The sequence below is a fragment of the Scophthalmus maximus genome, chromosome 8 (assembly GCF_022379125.1).
Source record: "Scophthalmus maximus strain ysfricsl-2021 chromosome 8, ASM2237912v1, whole genome shotgun sequence".
Taxonomy (NCBI): Eukaryota; Metazoa; Chordata; class Actinopteri; order Pleuronectiformes; family Scophthalmidae; genus Scophthalmus; species Scophthalmus maximus.
Genome location: NC_061522.1, coordinates 4,417,501 through 4,437,232, shown reverse-complemented (window position 1 = coordinate 4,437,232; position 19,732 = coordinate 4,417,501). Strand labels below are relative to the sequence as shown.

General features: G+C 45.6%; 1 protein-coding gene across 2 annotated transcripts in view; it reads right to left on the bottom strand.

The window, feature by feature from the left end:
- Positions 1–19,732, bottom strand: part of LOC118312688 (protein sidekick-1-like) — a 224,814-nt gene that overhangs the window by 18,886 nt on the left and 186,196 nt on the right. For both annotated transcript variants that reach the window (XM_035637508.2, XM_035637509.2), the window contains 7 exons: positions 18,927–19,077; positions 15,997–16,237; positions 15,663–15,778; positions 12,135–12,321; positions 10,983–11,081; positions 7,479–7,673; positions 1,228–1,429 (listed from right to left, as the gene is read on the bottom strand). In XM_035637508.2, the coding sequence (XP_035493401.2) occupies positions 1,228–1,429; positions 7,479–7,673; positions 10,983–11,081; positions 12,135–12,321; positions 15,663–15,778; positions 15,997–16,237; positions 18,927–19,077 (1,191 nt within the window). The remainder of the gene's footprint in view (positions 1–1,227; positions 1,430–7,478; positions 7,674–10,982; positions 11,082–12,134; positions 12,322–15,662; positions 15,779–15,996; positions 16,238–18,926; positions 19,078–19,732) is intronic.

Below are 19,732 nucleotides of genomic sequence, written 5' to 3'. Positions count from 1 at the left end.
GTACGGGCGAGAGCAGACGGAGATGTGAGCTAATTCCCCCATCCGGCGCTGCAATGAGAGCATTCAGCGATAGGAACGGGCCTCGAAAGCGGCACTAACACGACGGCAGCGGCCACCGCCTCGCGGCAGAAAAGCCTCTGCCCGAGGCGTGTTCTGATACTGAGAACAGTCTCCAGCATCTCAAATAGTCCTGCTCACACACACACACACACACACACACACACACACACACACACACACACACACACACACACACTCAACAAAAATAAACCTCATCACCGTCCTGCTACTCAGGTTGTCAGGGTAGTTGGAGTAGCCATTCAGTCTTACCCGCTATCACCTGCTGCCATAATGACAGTCTCAATGGGGAGGCGAGGACGGGGGGATAAAGAGAGACGACTGGGAAGAGAGAGAAATCCAATAGCGTCGCAGCACCTCTCTTCCACAGGATGAGTGGAGGTGATAGCTCGAGGACGTACAAAGGAAAAAACAAAAGCACATGCCTGATAGTTTCTGAAAGCATGGGCTACTGGACGGAGGTGGTGATGACAACAACAGCTGATGACTGATGAAAAGGCAAAAAAAAATGGATGTAGAGAGAGAGAGAGAGAGAATTAAAGGCAGACACATGAGGCAGAGTGGGGGGAAAAAAGACAGCAGCTCCTACTGTGCCTGTGTGATTGTGGTGACTGAGATCCGCCGCATTTCTGCAGTGATTATGATTACTCCACTCTCCCTGGTGGGCTTTTTTTGCCCTCCACAAAACCTTTTTCTTTATTTCCTGTGCTGAATACATACAAATTGTGGGCGCTCTGATTCTCCCTTCTCTGCCGTCCACCCTTCCATTCCCGAGGAAGCATCCACAGCGCGAGAGTTTTTTGCTGATTGCTCTGACGACTTCCAACGCGTCGTGCTGAACCGAATGTCCACATTGGGGCCTCCGTAGAGCAAAGCACAGCCATTACTCCTGTTTTTCTCCGAGGATGCTTGACATGGAAACCACCGCCCCAGATACTGTTGCCGAGGCTGTCAAGCTTTCAAGCTGAATTATCTTGTGCACCCGCTGGCCACATACGCGATACTGAGCAGGCAGCAAAAAAATAAACCGCTTCACCAGCTGACGGCCCAGGTAGACGACATGGAAATACAGAACGGAAGCAGAGTTGTTCTTGTTTTCACAGCGTGGGAGAACGAAGTCAAATTTGAAATCAGATGATGGACGTGTACCTGTCAAGAGTCCAGGCGGTGACGTTGTGCGCGACGTCGGCCACGTGTGTGCTCCAGTCCCCGTTGGGCAGCTGCTTGACCTGCACGGTGAAGTACCTCAGGGGAGACGAGCCCGAGCCACCCGTCAGCCAGTGGAGGCGGAGGCGGCGAGACTCGACGCTGTCCTGCGGAACGTACAACTTCCTGGGTGGCTGGGGCCGCTCTGCGGAAAGCGGAGAGGATGGCGGAAAAAAAGGCGGAAGATAAAAAAAGGGATTAGAGTGGAAGAAGATGAAATAGGAGAGTAGAGGGTAGGAGAGGAGAAGGATTGGAAAGGAGTGATGTGACAGGAACGGAACAAATGGGTGGGAAGAATGAGAGGAAAACATTTCTGGTTATTCTGACACATTCTGAACACGCGTTCATACTTTTAAAAGGATGTTTTGGTGGTTCAACGTCGCGCAGCTATTGTTACGAGTGGTTTTGTCCGTGAGAGCTGGATTCGCGTATACAGTCGGATGACAAATTAAAGGAAGGAGCTTCCACACATTACAAGTTAAGAAGGTGGTGGGTTGTGAGAAAAAAACAAAAAACAAAAAACTAATGGAAAAAGGTCAGAGCACCCACAGATTCATCTCCATCGCAGACGTGGGAGTTTGTGATGGAGACAAGTTTGCAGATAGTCTGATTTCTTTTTCACTGACAAAGTGAAGGAAAGCCAACGAAGTGTATTAGAAAAGGTGTCGCACCATCACGAGTCCCCGGAAGAGCTGCAGCACTTCAACTGTGCCGGTGATATTACACGTGTGTGTGGGGGTTTTGGGTGAAAGGGGACAGATCAGCTTCGCCTCACAGCATGAAAGTCACGTTTGACGTACAGAGTCTCTATTATTAAGAAACTAACAGAGAGGCTACTGTCGGGCTGGTTTTCAATTTTCCTCAGCCTTTGGGTGTTATTATTTTTGAATACAGCCCGCATCGCTACAACGCAATAATCTCTCCTTTAATCCGCTCTGCAATCACAGGGAGACGCGATACCGCCTGAAGCCTTCGTCTTACACATGTATGCGTGTCAGAATCTGATTAGAGACATGGAGAGAAATTAAATCAGTTTTCTATAGAAGACATCTAGATAGAGGAATCTGGTTTCTGTCTAATCCTCGATTACAAAAATCAGAAATCAGCCGGGAGCCGACTGTGACCGCGCTACTTAAATGCATGTGTGTGTGTGTGTGTGTCCTGTGTAGTGACATGTGCACTGAATACGTTTCTCCACTCATTCATTTCTGCTTTTTCCTTTTTTTCCCCTATTCATCCTATTCTTTAAATATTGAAATGAATTGTGTCCTGGGCAAATGGAGACTTTCATGGACCATATGCTGCTAATAGCTCGTAACGCAGGACGAAGGCGGCCTACATTTACATCACACATGTGCAACAGTGTGACTGTTTGCGATGCGTACATATGTTATAATGAAACAAGACATCGAACCACAGTGGCATCAAAGGGACAAGATTCTCAGCAGATTGCTGGTGTGTGTGTGTGTGTGTGTCTATCTCCACTATTCAATTAGGAGATGAAAGATGGCTGAGGGAGTCAGTGTCTTTGTACAACTGAGCTGCCGGTAGCTGTGTGATTAGTGGACGACGTATGTGTGTGTGTGTGTGTGTGTGTGTGTGTGTGTACACACGTATGTGCAAACGAACACACGAGGCAAAGATAAACAAACGGTTTTGGGGCTTGACTGTTTAATTTCAGGGGCACCAGGTTATTAATTAAGTCTAGAAATAAGGGCATTATCGATTCTCTCTGAAGTTGAATTAATTGTCACTCGTGTTCTCAAACATATGCACAAGCACACTCTCTCACACACACACACACACGCACACGCCTTTCCTCATTCATCCTTATCACAAGTCATTTTAGTCAAATCTATTTGCCTCCCTGCGCTCCCTTATTCTTCATTCCCTCCAAGGTTCGACTATTCTTTCCCACCATTGTTTTGCTGATACCATCTGTGTCTCCCTGTCTGTTCTCCTCTTGTTCCGCGCCACAGTGAAGATCATGTTCTGATAATCAACTCACAACTGTCAGAACACGCACTGCCCCTTTAGCACCAGCACGACTGTTCACTGCCACACGAGGCAGCGGAGTGGAGCGTGTGAGAACAAGAGGAGAGATTGGGATTCGTGATGGCCAGATCTGAGAGACTGAAAACCGTTTTGAAATTATTTTACACCTACATGTGGTTTATTTAGTGTTTAGTGGAAGCACATTAGTTCTATTTGTAGCATACACACATTAAAGCTACAGTGTGTAATATTTAGAAGAACTCGAATTTAATATATTGTCCATAACTATGTGTTCATATTTGTATAATCGCCTGTAACAAAGATCCAATGTTTTTTCGTCAACTCTGAATGAGTTAAATGTAGTTCCATGAGGCGGAGCCGACCTCCGCTTGAGTCTCCATGTTTGCTACGTCATGTTGAATACGGTTGTTGAAACAAAACGGTCCAGAATACGTCGCATTCGCGTTGAATTTTCAGACGCTGGCGGAAACCGGAAATGGAGTCGGCGGGGCGCCGCCATTAAGTGTCCCCTGTCGGGTGCTCAGTTGGTTGCCGCCAGACAATTACAAAAATGAACACACTTGGGCCGTAAATTTTCCCCCCCTATTCTTATCCATATTATGTTCAGTTTTACTGTGACGTAATGTTTTAAAATGAAAAAAGTGTTTTAGCTCTGTATCAGAAGTAATCAGTGTCTATACTAACGCACCGGAAAATGCACCGGCTAAATAAAGCTACTACTTTGTTCATTACCTCATCAGTTATCCCCCACTTGGAGACAGACATCAGCATATAGACGAATATCTCTGGAGGGGGAATGGCAGTTTCGTCCATAATAGATGCACGTTCATGCGGACTCACACACATACTCGGCCGCATGCACACTCAAGAAACCAATTTTCTCTTTCTAGGGATTAAGTTGGTCTCTTCACCGTCATCAGAAAGAAATCTCTATTAGGCTATTCTGTCTGTCTCCCAGTGAGAATGGGCCATTATGTTACTGAAGTGGAACAGGGAACCAGCGAATTCTTTTCTAAAGAAATCCTGATAATGATGCCGCCGATGTGACGATATCTGATCCAATTAAAATGCACTACACGGACGGAGAGCACTGAATAGAACATCACACATCATGATTCCAGGTTTTCATAAAAACTCACGTCACTGTCACAATTTAATATCGGGACTTTTGTAGCATCTCAATGCTTTACAAGACATACGGGGTGTTGGCCGACAAGAGCAAATTGGACAAAGAGATCAGGGATGACGTACATCAAAAGGTGGCGAGCTACGTTCCAAAACCAAAAGTTTTTCATCAGTCGGCCTATTGAGACAACCGAACCGCCGGAACTTTTGAACTGACAATCAAAGGGATCTTTCATTTTGATGGGAAAGCTCTTTTTAAGCTCAGGAGTCAGCCTGCACTAAGTGATTATACAACCCTGCTCATAGAACATATCACTAGTGAACATTTGTACATTGTACATGATTTTATAATGAATTTTAGGATGCATTACATTTCAAATTTTTTTTAGATTATCAGTCCAATACTTGTTCTGCATGTTTTTAAAAGATGTCAGGTGAGAGAAGACAAAAATATCACAGTGGCCAATCTGTTCATCTGTCTTTAAAGGGACTATAATATATATCTATCTGTAATAAATGTACGTAACCCTGGGATACCTTCTTCTTGTACTGGGAAACAGTATCCTCTTTATATATTTACTGATGTGAAGCTTCATTCCACTTCAGTTAAAATGGCTGCTGCATTGGAAATAAGCCGACGACGTGAGAGCAGTTGATTGAGGTGGGGAAGACGGAGCGAGCTGCGGGAGTCCAGACGGGATGAGATAAAAGCATCGCAACCTCTGAGTCGGAAAACCTCGACTTTCTATTTGTTTCAGAAGCGAAGACCTGCACTGCTCACTCACTTGACCTCTTTTAAAATCAAGTCCCTATGAAGAGCAGTTCAACCCTTCTGTCCATCCACTATCTTGAAAAAAGGGTTTTAGGGAGACAGAAGTCCAGAGAGTTACAGTCGCTGCTCCGCCGCCTCCTGCAGACAATTGCTCACATTTTTGCTGAGCTAAAAGACAAAATTACCATAAATGGCAGAGCGCTATCTGCAATTGTATAACACTAAATACATCTAATTAATGACCTGGGCTAATTATATAAGATTTATGGCTTTGGGATCTCACCTTCTGAACCGTTCTCTCTACTTTGATATAAAGAAAGGACCAGCTGCTACCTGTACATCTTTCCTCCCGCCCACGACAGAGCGTGACGCTACGAGCGAGTAGCCACAGTGTCCAGACACTTGGCGAGACAGACCAAAAATATATATAAAACTCAATTATTTTTAGCCTGTTTGTTATAAAGATTGAAGGAGACTGAATGCCACATATTGTTTTGCTCTACAATCTTTCATGATAACTTAACAAACCCGCCTGAGCCGTCCCGGGGCTTTTAAATTGACTACTGTTAACCGATGCTCTCATTACGCCCCAGCAGGAGGACTAACACCTGGTGGTTTCAATGTCTACATTTACCGCCAGGCAGCTTTTGAACCCGCTGGAGATGTCATTTCATCTTGCTCTGTACGTAAAATGTCCCGCGCAGCGGTAAAAAAAAGGTCACACTTCCTTACTTTGCCCAGTAACAAAGTGGATCCTGCACGTCCGACCACTAACTGCTTGTTGTCGGAGCAAAGACAATCCGTCCATCCATCCTTAAAAAGTTAAAACTCCACTTGACCTTTCCATACTCTTCCTGCACCGGCGAGAGATAAAATGTCTTCTATGTGAAAACAGAGGATCAAATGGTAAATATTTGAAAAGCACAGGTAAATTGAATAACATTAACATGAGCATTGGCTCATTTACAGAGTTTCATGACCAATCGGGTTCATTTAACGTCTTTTATTCCCGTACTTATCGTCGTAATTGAATGTGTGCCACAAGGGATGCATGAGGAGTATGTACAGTAGCGGGGCCGGAGGAAGAAAGCAAATTTTACTCGTCATTACTCAAAGCCTCCAAGCTTACACCCAATTATTCTAGTTCAATTATCCACTAATGTAAAATTGTATTTTTTTTATTTTTTCTAAACACAAAACAAAGACACTGGTTCCATTAGTGTGTGACTTAATAGGGTTTTCAGAATTAAATCATATTGTCATTACCTCTCTCATTTAAAAGAGAGAGAATGTTTTTAATGTACCTTGCCTCAATGAGTACACACACACACACACACACACACACACACACACACACACACACACACACACACACACACACACACACACACACACACACACACACACACACACACACACACACACACACACACACACTACAAGCAACACAATCCCCCAAAAACCACTATACAGCGAAAGGTTTGTCACTTAAGGCATTTTTTACAGCGGATATTTTGACTCGGCGTAGCAAGAAAAGTATTTTGTTGATACTATTTGATTTCTTTTCATCATAAGTCACGAAAAAATAGGTCAATTCAGAAAAGGATTAGAATGTATTCACATTATTTTTCTTCATGTCAACAGTTTGGTTTTGAATGCAGCAGCGGTGATATTAGCCTTAGTCGTTGATTCACTGAGAGACATGTCAAATGGAAGCATCATGAAATGAGGGGCCGGGGGGGAGGGGTGGCTGCCGTCCGGGCCACAAAGTCTTCCATTGTTTGCTTGACTTTAAAAGTTGTGAAAAGTCAGACGAAACCTGTAAACGGTCGGCTTTAGCTTCAGATTTTTTTCAGAGCTATCTGCTATTTCTGATGTTGGATCATTTATGGTGTTTTAATGCGAGTGGTCAGAATCAGGCAGAAAGGACAGGAAACGTCACCCTGCTGAAGTGTAAATTCACTTTCACAGTTCCAACACTCATGTGTCTGGACTGTGACTCTGCACACGAGGCACGAGTCACAGTCCCGACTCCTCTTGTTTGGCGACTCCCGATTGGTGGGACCATCTACCGAACGGTATCAGAGCAGGAGCGTCCCTCTATACCTTCAGTCTAGATTCCTTCTTACGTTTTGAAGATAAGGACCTGATCTCCTAAACGTTGTCTTATTGAAATGAAGCAGTAAGTACTTAGTTCTAACTTCAAGGTCTTGGCGTCGCCCCTCCGATAAAAGCATCTGCCGAACGAGTCAATGTGAATGTGATGGTGTATGTGCTTTACCTCTGCGTTCGGTGGTAACTACCCGGGCCTCCTGCTCCTCCCCCCAGCCCACGGCGGTGCGAGCAGTGAGCCGGAACACGTAGGTCTGCTCGGGGGAGAGTCCCGTGACGGTGAACTGGCGAGCGTTGGAGCCCACCTCCACCGTGGTCCAGCGCAGCGGGTCCCGGCTGTCCAGGCAGTACGAGATCTGGTATCCTGGCGATTGGGACGGATGGAAAGACAGATGACGGGAGGAAGACTGTGTGTGTGTGTGTGTGTGTGTGTGTGTGAATATGATTCTGTGTGGGGTTTTTTTTTTTTGTGGCCTACTTTAGATCACAGAGCCCCACAGGAATCAAAGAAAGCACAATGTGAGAGAGGGAAGCGTCTGAAAACATTGCCACAGACGAGCCACAGCACACCAAACCAAATTGATAAAACATGTACACGCAAACAAACGTGCTTTCCCGCAGCTCTGTCCCATTTGCACTCCTCTCCCGCTGCCCCCCCTGCACGTACGGGCGCCCTCTTTCCCCGACAGCGGAGGCCATAGCTCTTGGAGAGAGCCGTAATTCTTTGACATTAAACACCAGCGCACGCTCGCGTGCCGACATGCCGCCGTACACGCGCGCGTTCCGTGATCGTACAACCCCCTGCTCCGTCCCCTTGGCTGTGACCCGCGGCGTCAAAGGGGGCTTGTGTCTGTTTCTCTGTCTCATGTGCAGAAGGCCATGTAATAACACGACCAGCCTTCAACACACACGCAGTCGCTGTGACCGCGGATCCCCGACCGAGGGGACACAGGCCACCGGCCACTCACAAAGGCCCCTCGATATGAAGATTGTATTGTACACACACACACACACACACACACAAACGTGCTTCCGTGAAGTCGTACACAAGTGCGTGGATGCGATTGGTTCAGACAGAGAAAAATTGTCCGTTAATCTGCTCAGTGGCACATAATCTGGTTGTGTGGTTGATAATCTCATCAGATAGTCCGTGGTGTATGTTAATGTGAGCGCAGCGTGTGGACGATTATTGGATAACAGCGGCGGCTACACAAATCCTCTTGCCTCTGAACAATTGGGTCACGGCACTTCATTATCTTCTGCGCTGAATATCATTAGCGCGCCGCCGCCGCCGTCAGACACACGAGGCTTAATCTCCATTACAAAGTGACTGTGTCCCGTCATGGTAGAAAGGTTTCCACGCGTGTCACCGTATTTCAAGCTGCACTCAAAATGTGTTTCTATGTTTTCTTCGTCGGGGCCCTTGTTTGTATTCATGAAAATCGTACAGCAGCGGCAGCGCCACCACCGGGGAGATAGCAGTGGTGGATTCCTCGGTGCCACATTTGTACTTAAACATTGTTCGGAGCTGAAAGCCTCGCGGGTAAAACTCAGGAGAGAGAACCTGAGCGGAGCAGCTCAGCAGGTCACAATGGAACGCGACTCTTGCCGTCTCTCACGTCCCCCTGCATACAAATACGAATCATGTTTCTATGTGTAGTTTCACCACAAGACCCATGGATTAAACCTCAGGCTCTAACGGACAAAGTTAAAAAACAACTCTTTCCTTTCAGTTCAGACTCTGAATCAGGACTGAATGCAGAACAAGAGAAACCGCGTGCGAGTTAAAATACGCACGTGTAACTCCTAGGATCATAATTCATGTGGTTTACATTTCATGGCTTGTGTTTATGAATGCATTGCTCTGTCAGATTTATTTACAAACCTGAAGTTGGACTAAATGCCAAGATTGTGGAAGCATTGATTGAAGTTAGAGAAAATATTGCTCATTTGATCTTCTTAGTTATTATTTACTCCTGTATTTACTGAAAAGTGTTTTTCTTTCTTGTGTAGAGAAAAAAAATCACCCATCCAAACCTGATTTACTTGCCAAAATAATAAATTGTTGAAACGGCTTTTTGAATATCTGCGTTTCAATATGCTAATCAAACTAACATGTTCTATATGGGCCAACACCACCAACGTTACTATTTTTCATACAATACATAAAATATACAAATTGTTATAGTGCAGGATCTTCAGTTATCAGTCAAACTGAACACAGCGACATGGACAGTAGAAGGAGAGATGATGGTAGTGTGTGTGAAATTGGTTATGACATGGCTTTAGGTGAAAATAAAAAGTCAACTCATGAATTAAGTAGTTTTTAAATATGCATACTGACTTTTGGGAGAGTTTTAATTTTGTCGCTTTAGTGCACACAAACACAAAAATCGCAAAATTTGAATCATAATTAGTATGGAAATGGGCTACGGCGTTGATTTGCCATTGGGATATCCGCTTGCATGAGGCTGTGTCGTATTCATATACAAGTCATGGGGAAAAACATAAGCGCCTCACTGCCCTGTGCCAAATTAGATCGTGCAGCTTTGTGTAGTTTTGTTTCTCCTCTGTCCACTTTCTGTGTCAGTCCCCCATGGGTTGAGAACCCAAGGAGAAATGAGGCAGTCATGAGCACGAGAGAAACTGTAATACCCCAGTTATTCGTATCTGCATGACAACACACACACACACACGCACGCGCGCGCACACACACACGCAGGCACACATGCACACACACGGAGCAAGGACACAGCAGGAGTGGCTGTTTGTGTCCCTGTGATCGAGAGAGATTTGCCCTCCCACTCATCCTTCTGTCACAGAGTGGTGTCGCACTAAATGTCCTCCCTCTTACAATACAGTCACACATCACTCACACTGTCCTGCTTGACTCCCACCCCCACTGAGAGGACAAATACTACCCCTCTCTCCCCCTCCGCGCAACACACACACACACACACACACACACACACGTCCCTCCTCTCACCTCCATACATCTCCCCCTTCCCGTCTTTTCCCTTCTGTTCTGTCTCTTTCTAGCTCAGCAGCTCTCACATTCCTCTCGCCTCTACCTTGCTTTTGTTCTTCTTCTTCACTTTCCTGTTCTTTTTCTGATTCACTCCGCGCGCTGTGATTTGCTGTTTCATAAACAAGTAGTGTGTGTGTGTGTGTGTGTGTGAGAATCTCGCGGTGTGTTTATGTATGCATTGGAAAAGCTGTCTTGCCTCAGCAACTATAATGGTCCTTTTCCCAGGTACAAGCTTGATGACTGACACACACACACACACACACACACGCCCGCAACAAACACACACGCGCACACACAACACATGTACATAAATACCAACAAACCTTGGCAGTGAAGTGGAGGGTAGAAAGAGCTGACCCTTGTTTGAAGCTAAAAACAGAATCAGCTTTTTTCCATTTTACGCCTTTTACCTCCTTCCTTCCCTTGAAAGATCACAGCAGTTTGTGTGTGTGTGTGTGTGTGTGTATGTGTGTGTTCACTTGTTTAAAACTGCTAACTCATTCCCTCTGTGTATAGCCCAGCTCTATCCTTCAGCAATTGAAAACAAATCTATTGTCACTACAAGAATAAAACCGATGATTTAAATGCTGTTATCAAATATTTGCTTTATTGTACGTGTGTGTGTGTGCGTGTTTGTTTTTGTACCTAAAATGATGCCGTTGGGGTTTGTGGGAGGCTGCCAAACCACCCTGACTGATGACAATCGAACTTCTGGAAACACCATCCTGACAGTGGGGCCTGGGACTGGAGAGAAAATTAGAGAAGGGAGTTGGCAGGAGAGTTAAACTAATAATATATATGTAAAGAGCAGCAGAAAGAAGCAAAAAAGAGAAAGACAACATCTGAATATCAATTTATATATATATATATATATAAAATATTTATAATATGTTACTATGAAAGAACCAGGGTTCACAGATGTATGGGCATATGCTCACCACACACACACACACACACACACACACACACACACACACACACACACACACACACACACACACACACACACACACACACACACACACACACACAGAGAGTGACTGTCTTATACATTTTTAAGAGGCACTTCTAAAGACACAAAATGGGAAAATGTAATTTTCTCTCAACCTCACACCGACTCCGTCATTGTTCCTGATAAAAGCACATGTTCCACACCACCAAATACACGTCAACGTGAGCAGACGTGTGTGTGTGTGTGTGTGTGTACTGTACAGTCGGTGTATGTGTGTGACTGACAGTCAGGGTGGAGGTTCATTATATATTGCCGGGAATTGACTTTCCCGTTCTTGTTTCATCCTGAAATGAGAAAAACTTTTCAAACGTGACACTGTTTGATAGCGGGATGAGTGTGTATGAGCGTGTGTGTATGTGAGTCTCTCCGTTTCTGCATTTATGTGTGTGTGTGTGTGTGTGTGTGTGTGTGTGTGTGAGAGTGCCTGTGTGCTTGTGTTTCATTATTCTGAAAACGACCAGACTGGGTTGCTGGCATCCTGAAAAGTCTGCCGTGCTTCACCACATCTCTGCGCAGAGATCTGAGGACGTGGGAAACACTAACACAAACACGCACACCCACACAACGTGTTTCTCGAGGTTAAGACAGTGGAAGGGGGTCTGACGGGTGAGCTGGATTATCAGTGCGGTGGTGGTGGTAAGACAAGGCTGCGCTGACGGCAGAGGTGTTGTAAAACCAACAACTGCAGAGGTGAGAAGAGGGCAAAGGTGTTGGAGAAACCGCTGGACAGAAAGGTCAGCGAACGCACCACGACACACGGGGAGAGAGAGAGAGAGAGAACCTACCATCTTCTTTGGTGCGGAGCAGCGTGGGGCTGCTGAGAGGGCCGTCGCCGTTCTGCGTGTACGCCAGGACCTGCAGCACGTACACGGCGTACTGCCGGAGATCCCTGAGGAGCAGCGACCCGCTGCCCTCCCCTGCCGCCGTCAGAACACTGGGCGGAACTTCTGAGTCCTTCTCGCTGTACGACACCTGAACACAAACACAAACACGATCGCAGGTTGTGGACAAATATGTGGAGATAGATCCTACAGTCCTCTCAGTGAGCCAGTCGTCCCCCCCCCCCCCCCCCCCATCTATTTACAGTCACTTTGGGGGCTTTAGAGGATTACGCTGGTGATATTCAATAGTCTTGTTATTGTCAACAAATCCCATAAATACAGAAACCAGCGGTGAGCGAGCGAGTGAGTCTGCCTCTCAGTACCCTGAGTTCAGTATTCTGCAACACTCATCCCTGAGCCTGCCCCGTTTCCAACTAAGACATAAATCTTTAAAGCTGCCATAACACTAACAATGTCTTGCAGGACTACTCGGTTGTGAAAGAGGTCGCTGGAAGGGATGAACCCGCAGACAATTATCTCCAAAGTTCCCACAAGTTGTGCGAAAAGCTCTATTGGAACTTTGAGCTCAATGTTTTTCGCGACGCAACTTTACTTGTTTTGGCCATTGAAGATTGTTTTTAGAAAAAAGAAGAATAAAAAAGAAGATACAAAATCCCTTTATTGGTCACCTGCCCAGCACATGAAACAGTGCACAGGCAAAGTTAGCGAACATAGTGGGGCACTGAGCAGACAAAGATGCCAGAAACCGAGCTGAGCGGAGAGCTACTAATGGAATCAGAGTCCCTGGTTGGCCGGTAACACGAGCACAAAGCAATTATGTGAATGTTGCTTCCGTACAGTAACTGCTGGATATGTAAACAGGTACAGTAGCCGATTGTCCACCATATCAACTTTATAAGGTGATGATCAGTGCTCATCATAACTTCCTTTGGTTGCTCCCAAGTGGCCCAAATATCAGATTTTAAAACATATCACAGATATACTGTTTGATTTTTTTTTATATGCCCGCACCAGATCAAAGCAGATGTGTATTTCTTCTATTTATGGAGTGAAACTGTGGAATTCTCTGGACAATGCTTTAAAATGTTGCTCAAATATTTTTCAATTTAAACAAAAATTACAAAGAACAAATAGTGAAACTGTAAGTATGTATGGAGTAACAATTAAGTTATTATGATATGATTGCTACTGATTAAGATAACTGTATAAATGTATATTGATTTGGTTTTGATTTGTTAAAAAAAAAAAAAAGAGGAAATTGTTACATTATTCATATGAAAGGGGGAAGGCGATACAATATTTTTTCTTCTTCCTGCTCCTTTTTCGTTCATGGAATGTGTTTAGATGAATAAGTAATAGATGTATTGTTTGTTTTGTAAAATGGTTTTGGGTTTTCACTGAAAGGAACGTAATAAATGATTATGAATATGCAATGAAATCAGCTGCTAATAACGACTGCACTGTAGTTTTTGACCAAAGGGTTCTAAAACAGGTGTAAAGAGGTGTATTTTCTCGGAAAGTGTTCCAGCTGCAGCGAGTGTTTGCAGCACCGGAGAGGAGCACGAGGAACGGATTTAAAAATATATCGTAGTCGAGTCACATCACTCATGCCTTTAAGGGCTTTACATTATGAAGGAACAGTGTTGTGGCTCATTGATGTATTTTTGACAACAGCGGAGGTTATAGAGGAATAAGCTCCGGGCTCAGATTTGGCTCGAGAAGCCTTAGTTTTGGTCTTTTCCTGGAATTTGCTGAAAATGGGGAGAAATACTGAGTATCACCATATTTCAACTGAAACATCCATTTGGAAAAAAACCCCCGTGCCAACACCCCCGCCTCCCTCTCAAAAAAACAACAACAAATCAGTACACGCTGTGCTCCCATTGGCACCGGGATCCAATTTGAATGTGTGTCAAGAAACGTCTCTTCTCCCCTGTTTGTTCTGTCTCGTTTTCATTTTTTCTTCATTCTCCGAAATCTCCCTTGCCCCACTTGAAATCATTCTGAAGGAAAAATGTCAGCTCTTGAGCGAGCGAGTCACGAGGAGGCTGCAGAGCGGCGTCTGACGAGGGGATGGAAGGTGCCGAAGAGCCGCTGTTGGCAGCCACTTCTCATCTATTAAAATGGCTGGCACGCCGCTCGGGAGGCCACGAGGAAAAACACACACACACACACACACACAGATGGGGTGTATGATGTGCTTTGGGCATGGCGGATCACATGATCCGAATTTTTTCAAATACCGGATGGTACCGGTTTATATCACACAGCAGCCAAAGCCTCTTTTCCCCTCTGTGTATGTATTTAATGTTGAAGAAGACCAAACAGAGGATAAATCTCCCTTTAACGCTTTCTTCTGCTATGTTTCGTTTGCGTGGCAATAAGGAGCTGCTGTTCAATGCCACTTTTATACTTGCAAACCTATTTTGCGCGAGATATATCTTTAGTGAATCTTCCTTTACTGAAGATGTTGAGGGGGGGGGGGGGGGGGGGGGGGCGGCTGCATATGCAACCACTGAACGAGAAAAGCAATATCACAAAAATACAAGACAACGCATACTTGTCTTCCCTTTATTTTAAAATCAAACGAGGAAGTGGAGTACATTATAATAAACCCCTGGAGGGTGTGTGCGTCGGAGCCCCGCAAAAAAAGCAAGTGGAACTACGCTGTGAGTGTAAAGGAAGGGGGTGTGACTGCCAGTAAGTGGAGCACTCAGGCAAAAGTATGAGTGCACCTTTCACTTCAACCTCCACAGAATTTATCAAGATTGTTCCTGCACATAAGAGAATGTCAATTTCGTCAACATCAGGCGAACGGCAGCAAAAAACCCAACACTCCACCGCAGAATGGAAATACAGGAGTACGCGCTCTGATTTGGCAGAAGTGGATAGATTTGTGGGCGATGTTGCTCAAGCTGGGTCGCAAGTCTGGACTGTAAATACCAAGGCTGGGTCTCCAGAGTATATTCAATGTGTGTGTGTGTGTGTGTGTGTGTGTGTGTGTGCGTGTGTCTGTCTGTGTGTGTGCTCGACACATCACGTTATTCCACCTAAACTTCAGTTTTTACATTGCAAAGAACAAAGCGCCTTCCAAAAACCAGCAGGCTTTATGGATTATTCCCCCGGTTTTCCATAAATGTATAATCCAGCCATTGTTTCTCCTACACCATGATACAAGCTGTTTTATGAAAGGGCATTAAACATTAAAGCCTCATTCATCTGCATGTGCACATGACCCAACCCACACCCCCATCCCCATGCTTGTAAAGGAAGAAACACAAACTTCAGCAGTTACAGGATGTTACATCATATTTGTGCTGCATCAGATATTTGTGAGTCCGTGCCAGTGTGCATTTGTGTGTGTGTGTGTGTGTGTGTGTGTGTGAGTGAGTGATGGTGTTGGAGGAGGTGATAATGGCCTGAGGGTGTCAAGTGAAACTTTTTGGTGCTGTGTGTGTGTGTGTTATTCACCTTATATCCAAGTATGACTCCATTTTTCTGAGCCCGAGGGAGAGGAGACCATTTGAGTAGGATCTGGGTGGAACTCACTGCCTCAGCAGTCACATTCACCGGAGATCCAGATGGAACTAGAGAAGAAACAAACACACACACACACACACACACACACACACACACACAGAGAGAGAGAGAGAGCTCAGTGCTACTTCATTCTCTGAACCAATCTTCGATTTGATCTAAGTCATCTCCCCCTTCCCCTCCCTCCCTCCATCAATCTTCCCCTCACTGGAACAGGGGGATGGGGATAGTGAGGTCTGTGTGTGTGTGTGTGTGAGTGTGTTTGTACCAGATTCTGCTGTGTTTGCGGCGACCGTGTTGCTCCAGGGACCAGGTCCTATGGAGTTGTAGGCCTGTATTTGAACCTGGTACTGGGTCCAGGGCCTCAGGCCCTCCACTGTGGCCTCGGCGGCCCCCGCTGCTCCCTTCACATCGTCGGTTCTGTCCCCGCCTTGCCCGTCCGTCCTCCACACACGCAGCCGGTAGCCCACGGTCTCGGGGCTGCTGTTGTACTCGGACGCAGGAAGAGGCTGAGGAGGGTGAGGAAGAGGGAGAATGAAAAAAAAGAGCAGATTCGAAGATTAAATAATGACACACGGTTACAGTTTCTCAGCTTTCTCATGGGGTTTTGAAGAGAGAGTTATCTATTTTTTAGCTTCTTCTTTATTTTAAATTGTGCAATTTATTCCAACATATGTAAATAAATGATGGTTGATGTGTAAATCCTGAACTGCAAGTATCCTCTAACATGTCAATGCTTGGCACTGTGCTCCACTGAAAATAATTATTTTGCACGAAAACTATCCATATAGAGAAAGAGACAACAGGAAGATTGAATGATTCACCTACTTTGGTAAAGTTGTGATTAACAAAAATACAATAACAAAACACACAGAACCTCAAAAACACTATGAAACAAAATGACACACTTTCACATAATTAACATTGGTGTGGAACCATCACTGTAATTTACGAGATATTTATTTGATACCACTTTAGGTCTTCAGAGAGAGGAGACGGACACATTTCGCCCACATGAAGTATCGTTTGTTAGTGTATCAGTTTCCCAACACTGTACATTCGTCTCCACAAACCACGTGCCACGGAAAAAAACCCCAAAGCAGACGGTACACGTCACTGCACAGCGGCAATAACAGACAAGGACGTGTCAGGAACATTAAACATTGACGGCGGGTGGAGAAGTGAGGCTCTTAGCCGGGTTGGTCTCATTAAGCGCTGCTGCGGCGGCCGGTGCTGCGGCTTCCTGCCGACGCGGCGGCGCCCCCCCCCTTGTTGCACCTTATGGACCTGAACCTGTGTCCTGGGGCCATTATGGAAAAGTGGCAGCCGAGTAGGTGAGTGATGTCCTGTGCTATTGAGGTTGCGATGCGAGTGATAGCTCCGAGGGGCTCGGGTGTCCGGAGAGACCCATTGTCTCGGCAGCAGTGTGAGTTCGGTGTGTTCGGGTTGCGACGGCATGTTGAAGAAACAGGTGGGACGGTAAAGAAGGAACGGTTGGATGCTACTTTTGTACAACAGAAAAAGAAGACGGGGGGGGGGGGGGGGAGCATTAAAGCTACAGTGTGTAATATTTAGGAGAACTTATTCACAGTAATTGGATATATTGTCCATCACTATGTGTTCATATATGTATAATCAAGATGCTTGTTCGTCAACTCTGAAGTTAAATATGTTTCCATGAGGTGGCCCCGACCTCCGTGTGAGTCTCCATTTTTGTTGCGTGGTGATAAATGCGGTTGTTGCACAAAACAAAAGCTAAATAAGTCACAGTGCCTGGAATACTCACACACCAATTTACGTCAGGACTGTGTTGTATGAGGGGTCGGGTCACATTTTATTGACAACGCTGGCGATACGAGCCAACAACTCCACACGTGTCAGGGGTGAGCACTCAAGTGCGGCTTTGGGCCGAACTCCGATTGGTTCCAAGGAAACGCGACGTGTAAATGAGCGCCGCCCACTTAGACCCAGTGAGAAAAGAAAAAAGCTAAAGTAAAAAAAAAATAAAAAAAATAAGACAAAACGAGAGATCCGGCCGAGGAAACTTTTGGCAAGAAAATTGTGAGCTTGTGTTGGAGCCCGTCACTCAAAGTAACGAGCTGACAGGACCGTTCAATGTCGGTTTTCCAAAGACCCGCAGTATTGTTATTTATGTGATGTATCAAACTCTCTCTGACATCCACGTCCTGGTCTCCACGTCCTGGTCTCCCTCTTTAGCTTTACTTCCACCCTCATTTCCTGTCAGCCTCCCTCCCTCCACTGTCACCTCATCTCCTCTGCCCGTGTGTCCCACCATGTCATTACGCATTACAGCCGCGGCCACCTAATTTCACCTGCCCTACAATCATTTCATCAGGACGTCTGTGGTTTTTTCGCCCACGTGATCTGATCGCGCCGAAGATCTCGACTAACGGCGTACCACTGTGGTTGCTCTGTGCTGAGCATTAACAGATAAGGAAGAGAGAAGACACCCAGTCATTTTAAATACCCCAGTGATTTAACTCAGCTTAGCATTTAGGAGCCGTAATACAGAATGTCACATTAGCTTTATTACCCTTAATATGCGGCTTAGAATAATAGCCTTAGCCAAAAACCATTGTGATGGTTCCACTACAGCAGGAAAACCTAGCAATGCTGTAGCTCAGGCCTGGGCGCTAACACGCAGGTAAAATTCCCATTTGCATGCTGCATAGGTAGCCCATAGCGCCTCCGTGTCTGTGTCTGATTTGACAGGCTCTTTTTCTCATTCCAGCTCTTAAATGGAAAATACTCTGCCCTCCATTTATGTTATAATAGAAGAGGGGGGAGCGGGGAGCGGGGAGGGGGGGGGGCGGGGGAGGAAGGCCAGGAACAAGAGCATAAAAGAAAAGACAGTGAGGAGAAAATTATATTGCCGTTTGTGCAGCTCGCGGTCCGCAGGGTGAATGGGAAATGTGACGGATTAGTTTTAGCGCTGATAACCAGGAGAGACACTGATTATAGGCCGACATCCACTCGAGCTGTTCAGTCCCGCTGCCGGTGAGCACACGTGCACGCGCGCGCAAGAGAGCAAACACACAGAGATGCCGAGCAAAGGAACACAAAGGGAGACCCCATCGGTCAAATTAGCACTGTTTGATGGAGTGTTACGGGGGCAGAGTGAGGTTTTGCAGTTTTTGAATAAAGTGTGTGTGTGTGTGTGTGTGTGTGTGTCAGTACCTTCCACGTGAAGCACAGGCTGGTCTGTGTGGCAGACAGCAGGGTGAGGTTGGAGGGGTGCGTGTCAGGGGCTGCCTGCAGGGTCTGAATCAGCCTGGAGGGGGCGCTCATGGGACTGGAGCCCACGATGTTCACCTGACGGATCCTGAACCTGCAGAGGAGAAAAAACCAAATGATCACCGACCCCTAAACAAGTTCTGTTGATCCGTCATGAGGAGTACTGACCGCGAGAAGGGTTGTTTAATGTCGACTGCGGCTAAATAGCGCGGCTTGCTGTTCATGAGATGAATTGAATGACTATATCGCGGAACACCGCGACTACACGTTGTCACGTACAATTTTTGATAAGCCGCCAGGAATGGCGTTTGTGTGCTCTCGCCCTCAGACACAAACACACACAAAATGAGAGCGGCGTGGACAAAGTGAACGTGAAGTGCCCACGCAACAATAGAAACCATTAATGAATAAACATTAAGATTGAAGAATGTTTTAATACAGACATCGGTTGCAGGGACGACAAGGATCGTTGTACTGGTGTGATTGTATGCATCAAAGGGTTAAATTGTGCTTTAGAGGAGATTTAAAAAATATTGTGATATATATATATATATATTGTGTATCGCGATATAGCAAAAATATATCACAATATTTTTTGGAGGCCATATCGCCCAGCCCTACTGTTACATCTGTTTATCCTAAAAAATTGTGGAGATCACTTTACAGACATGCATTACAGACACAAAAAGACAACCACACTATTATATGGATTAATTGGTTTAAGAACATTCGTGATATTCGCTTCACAA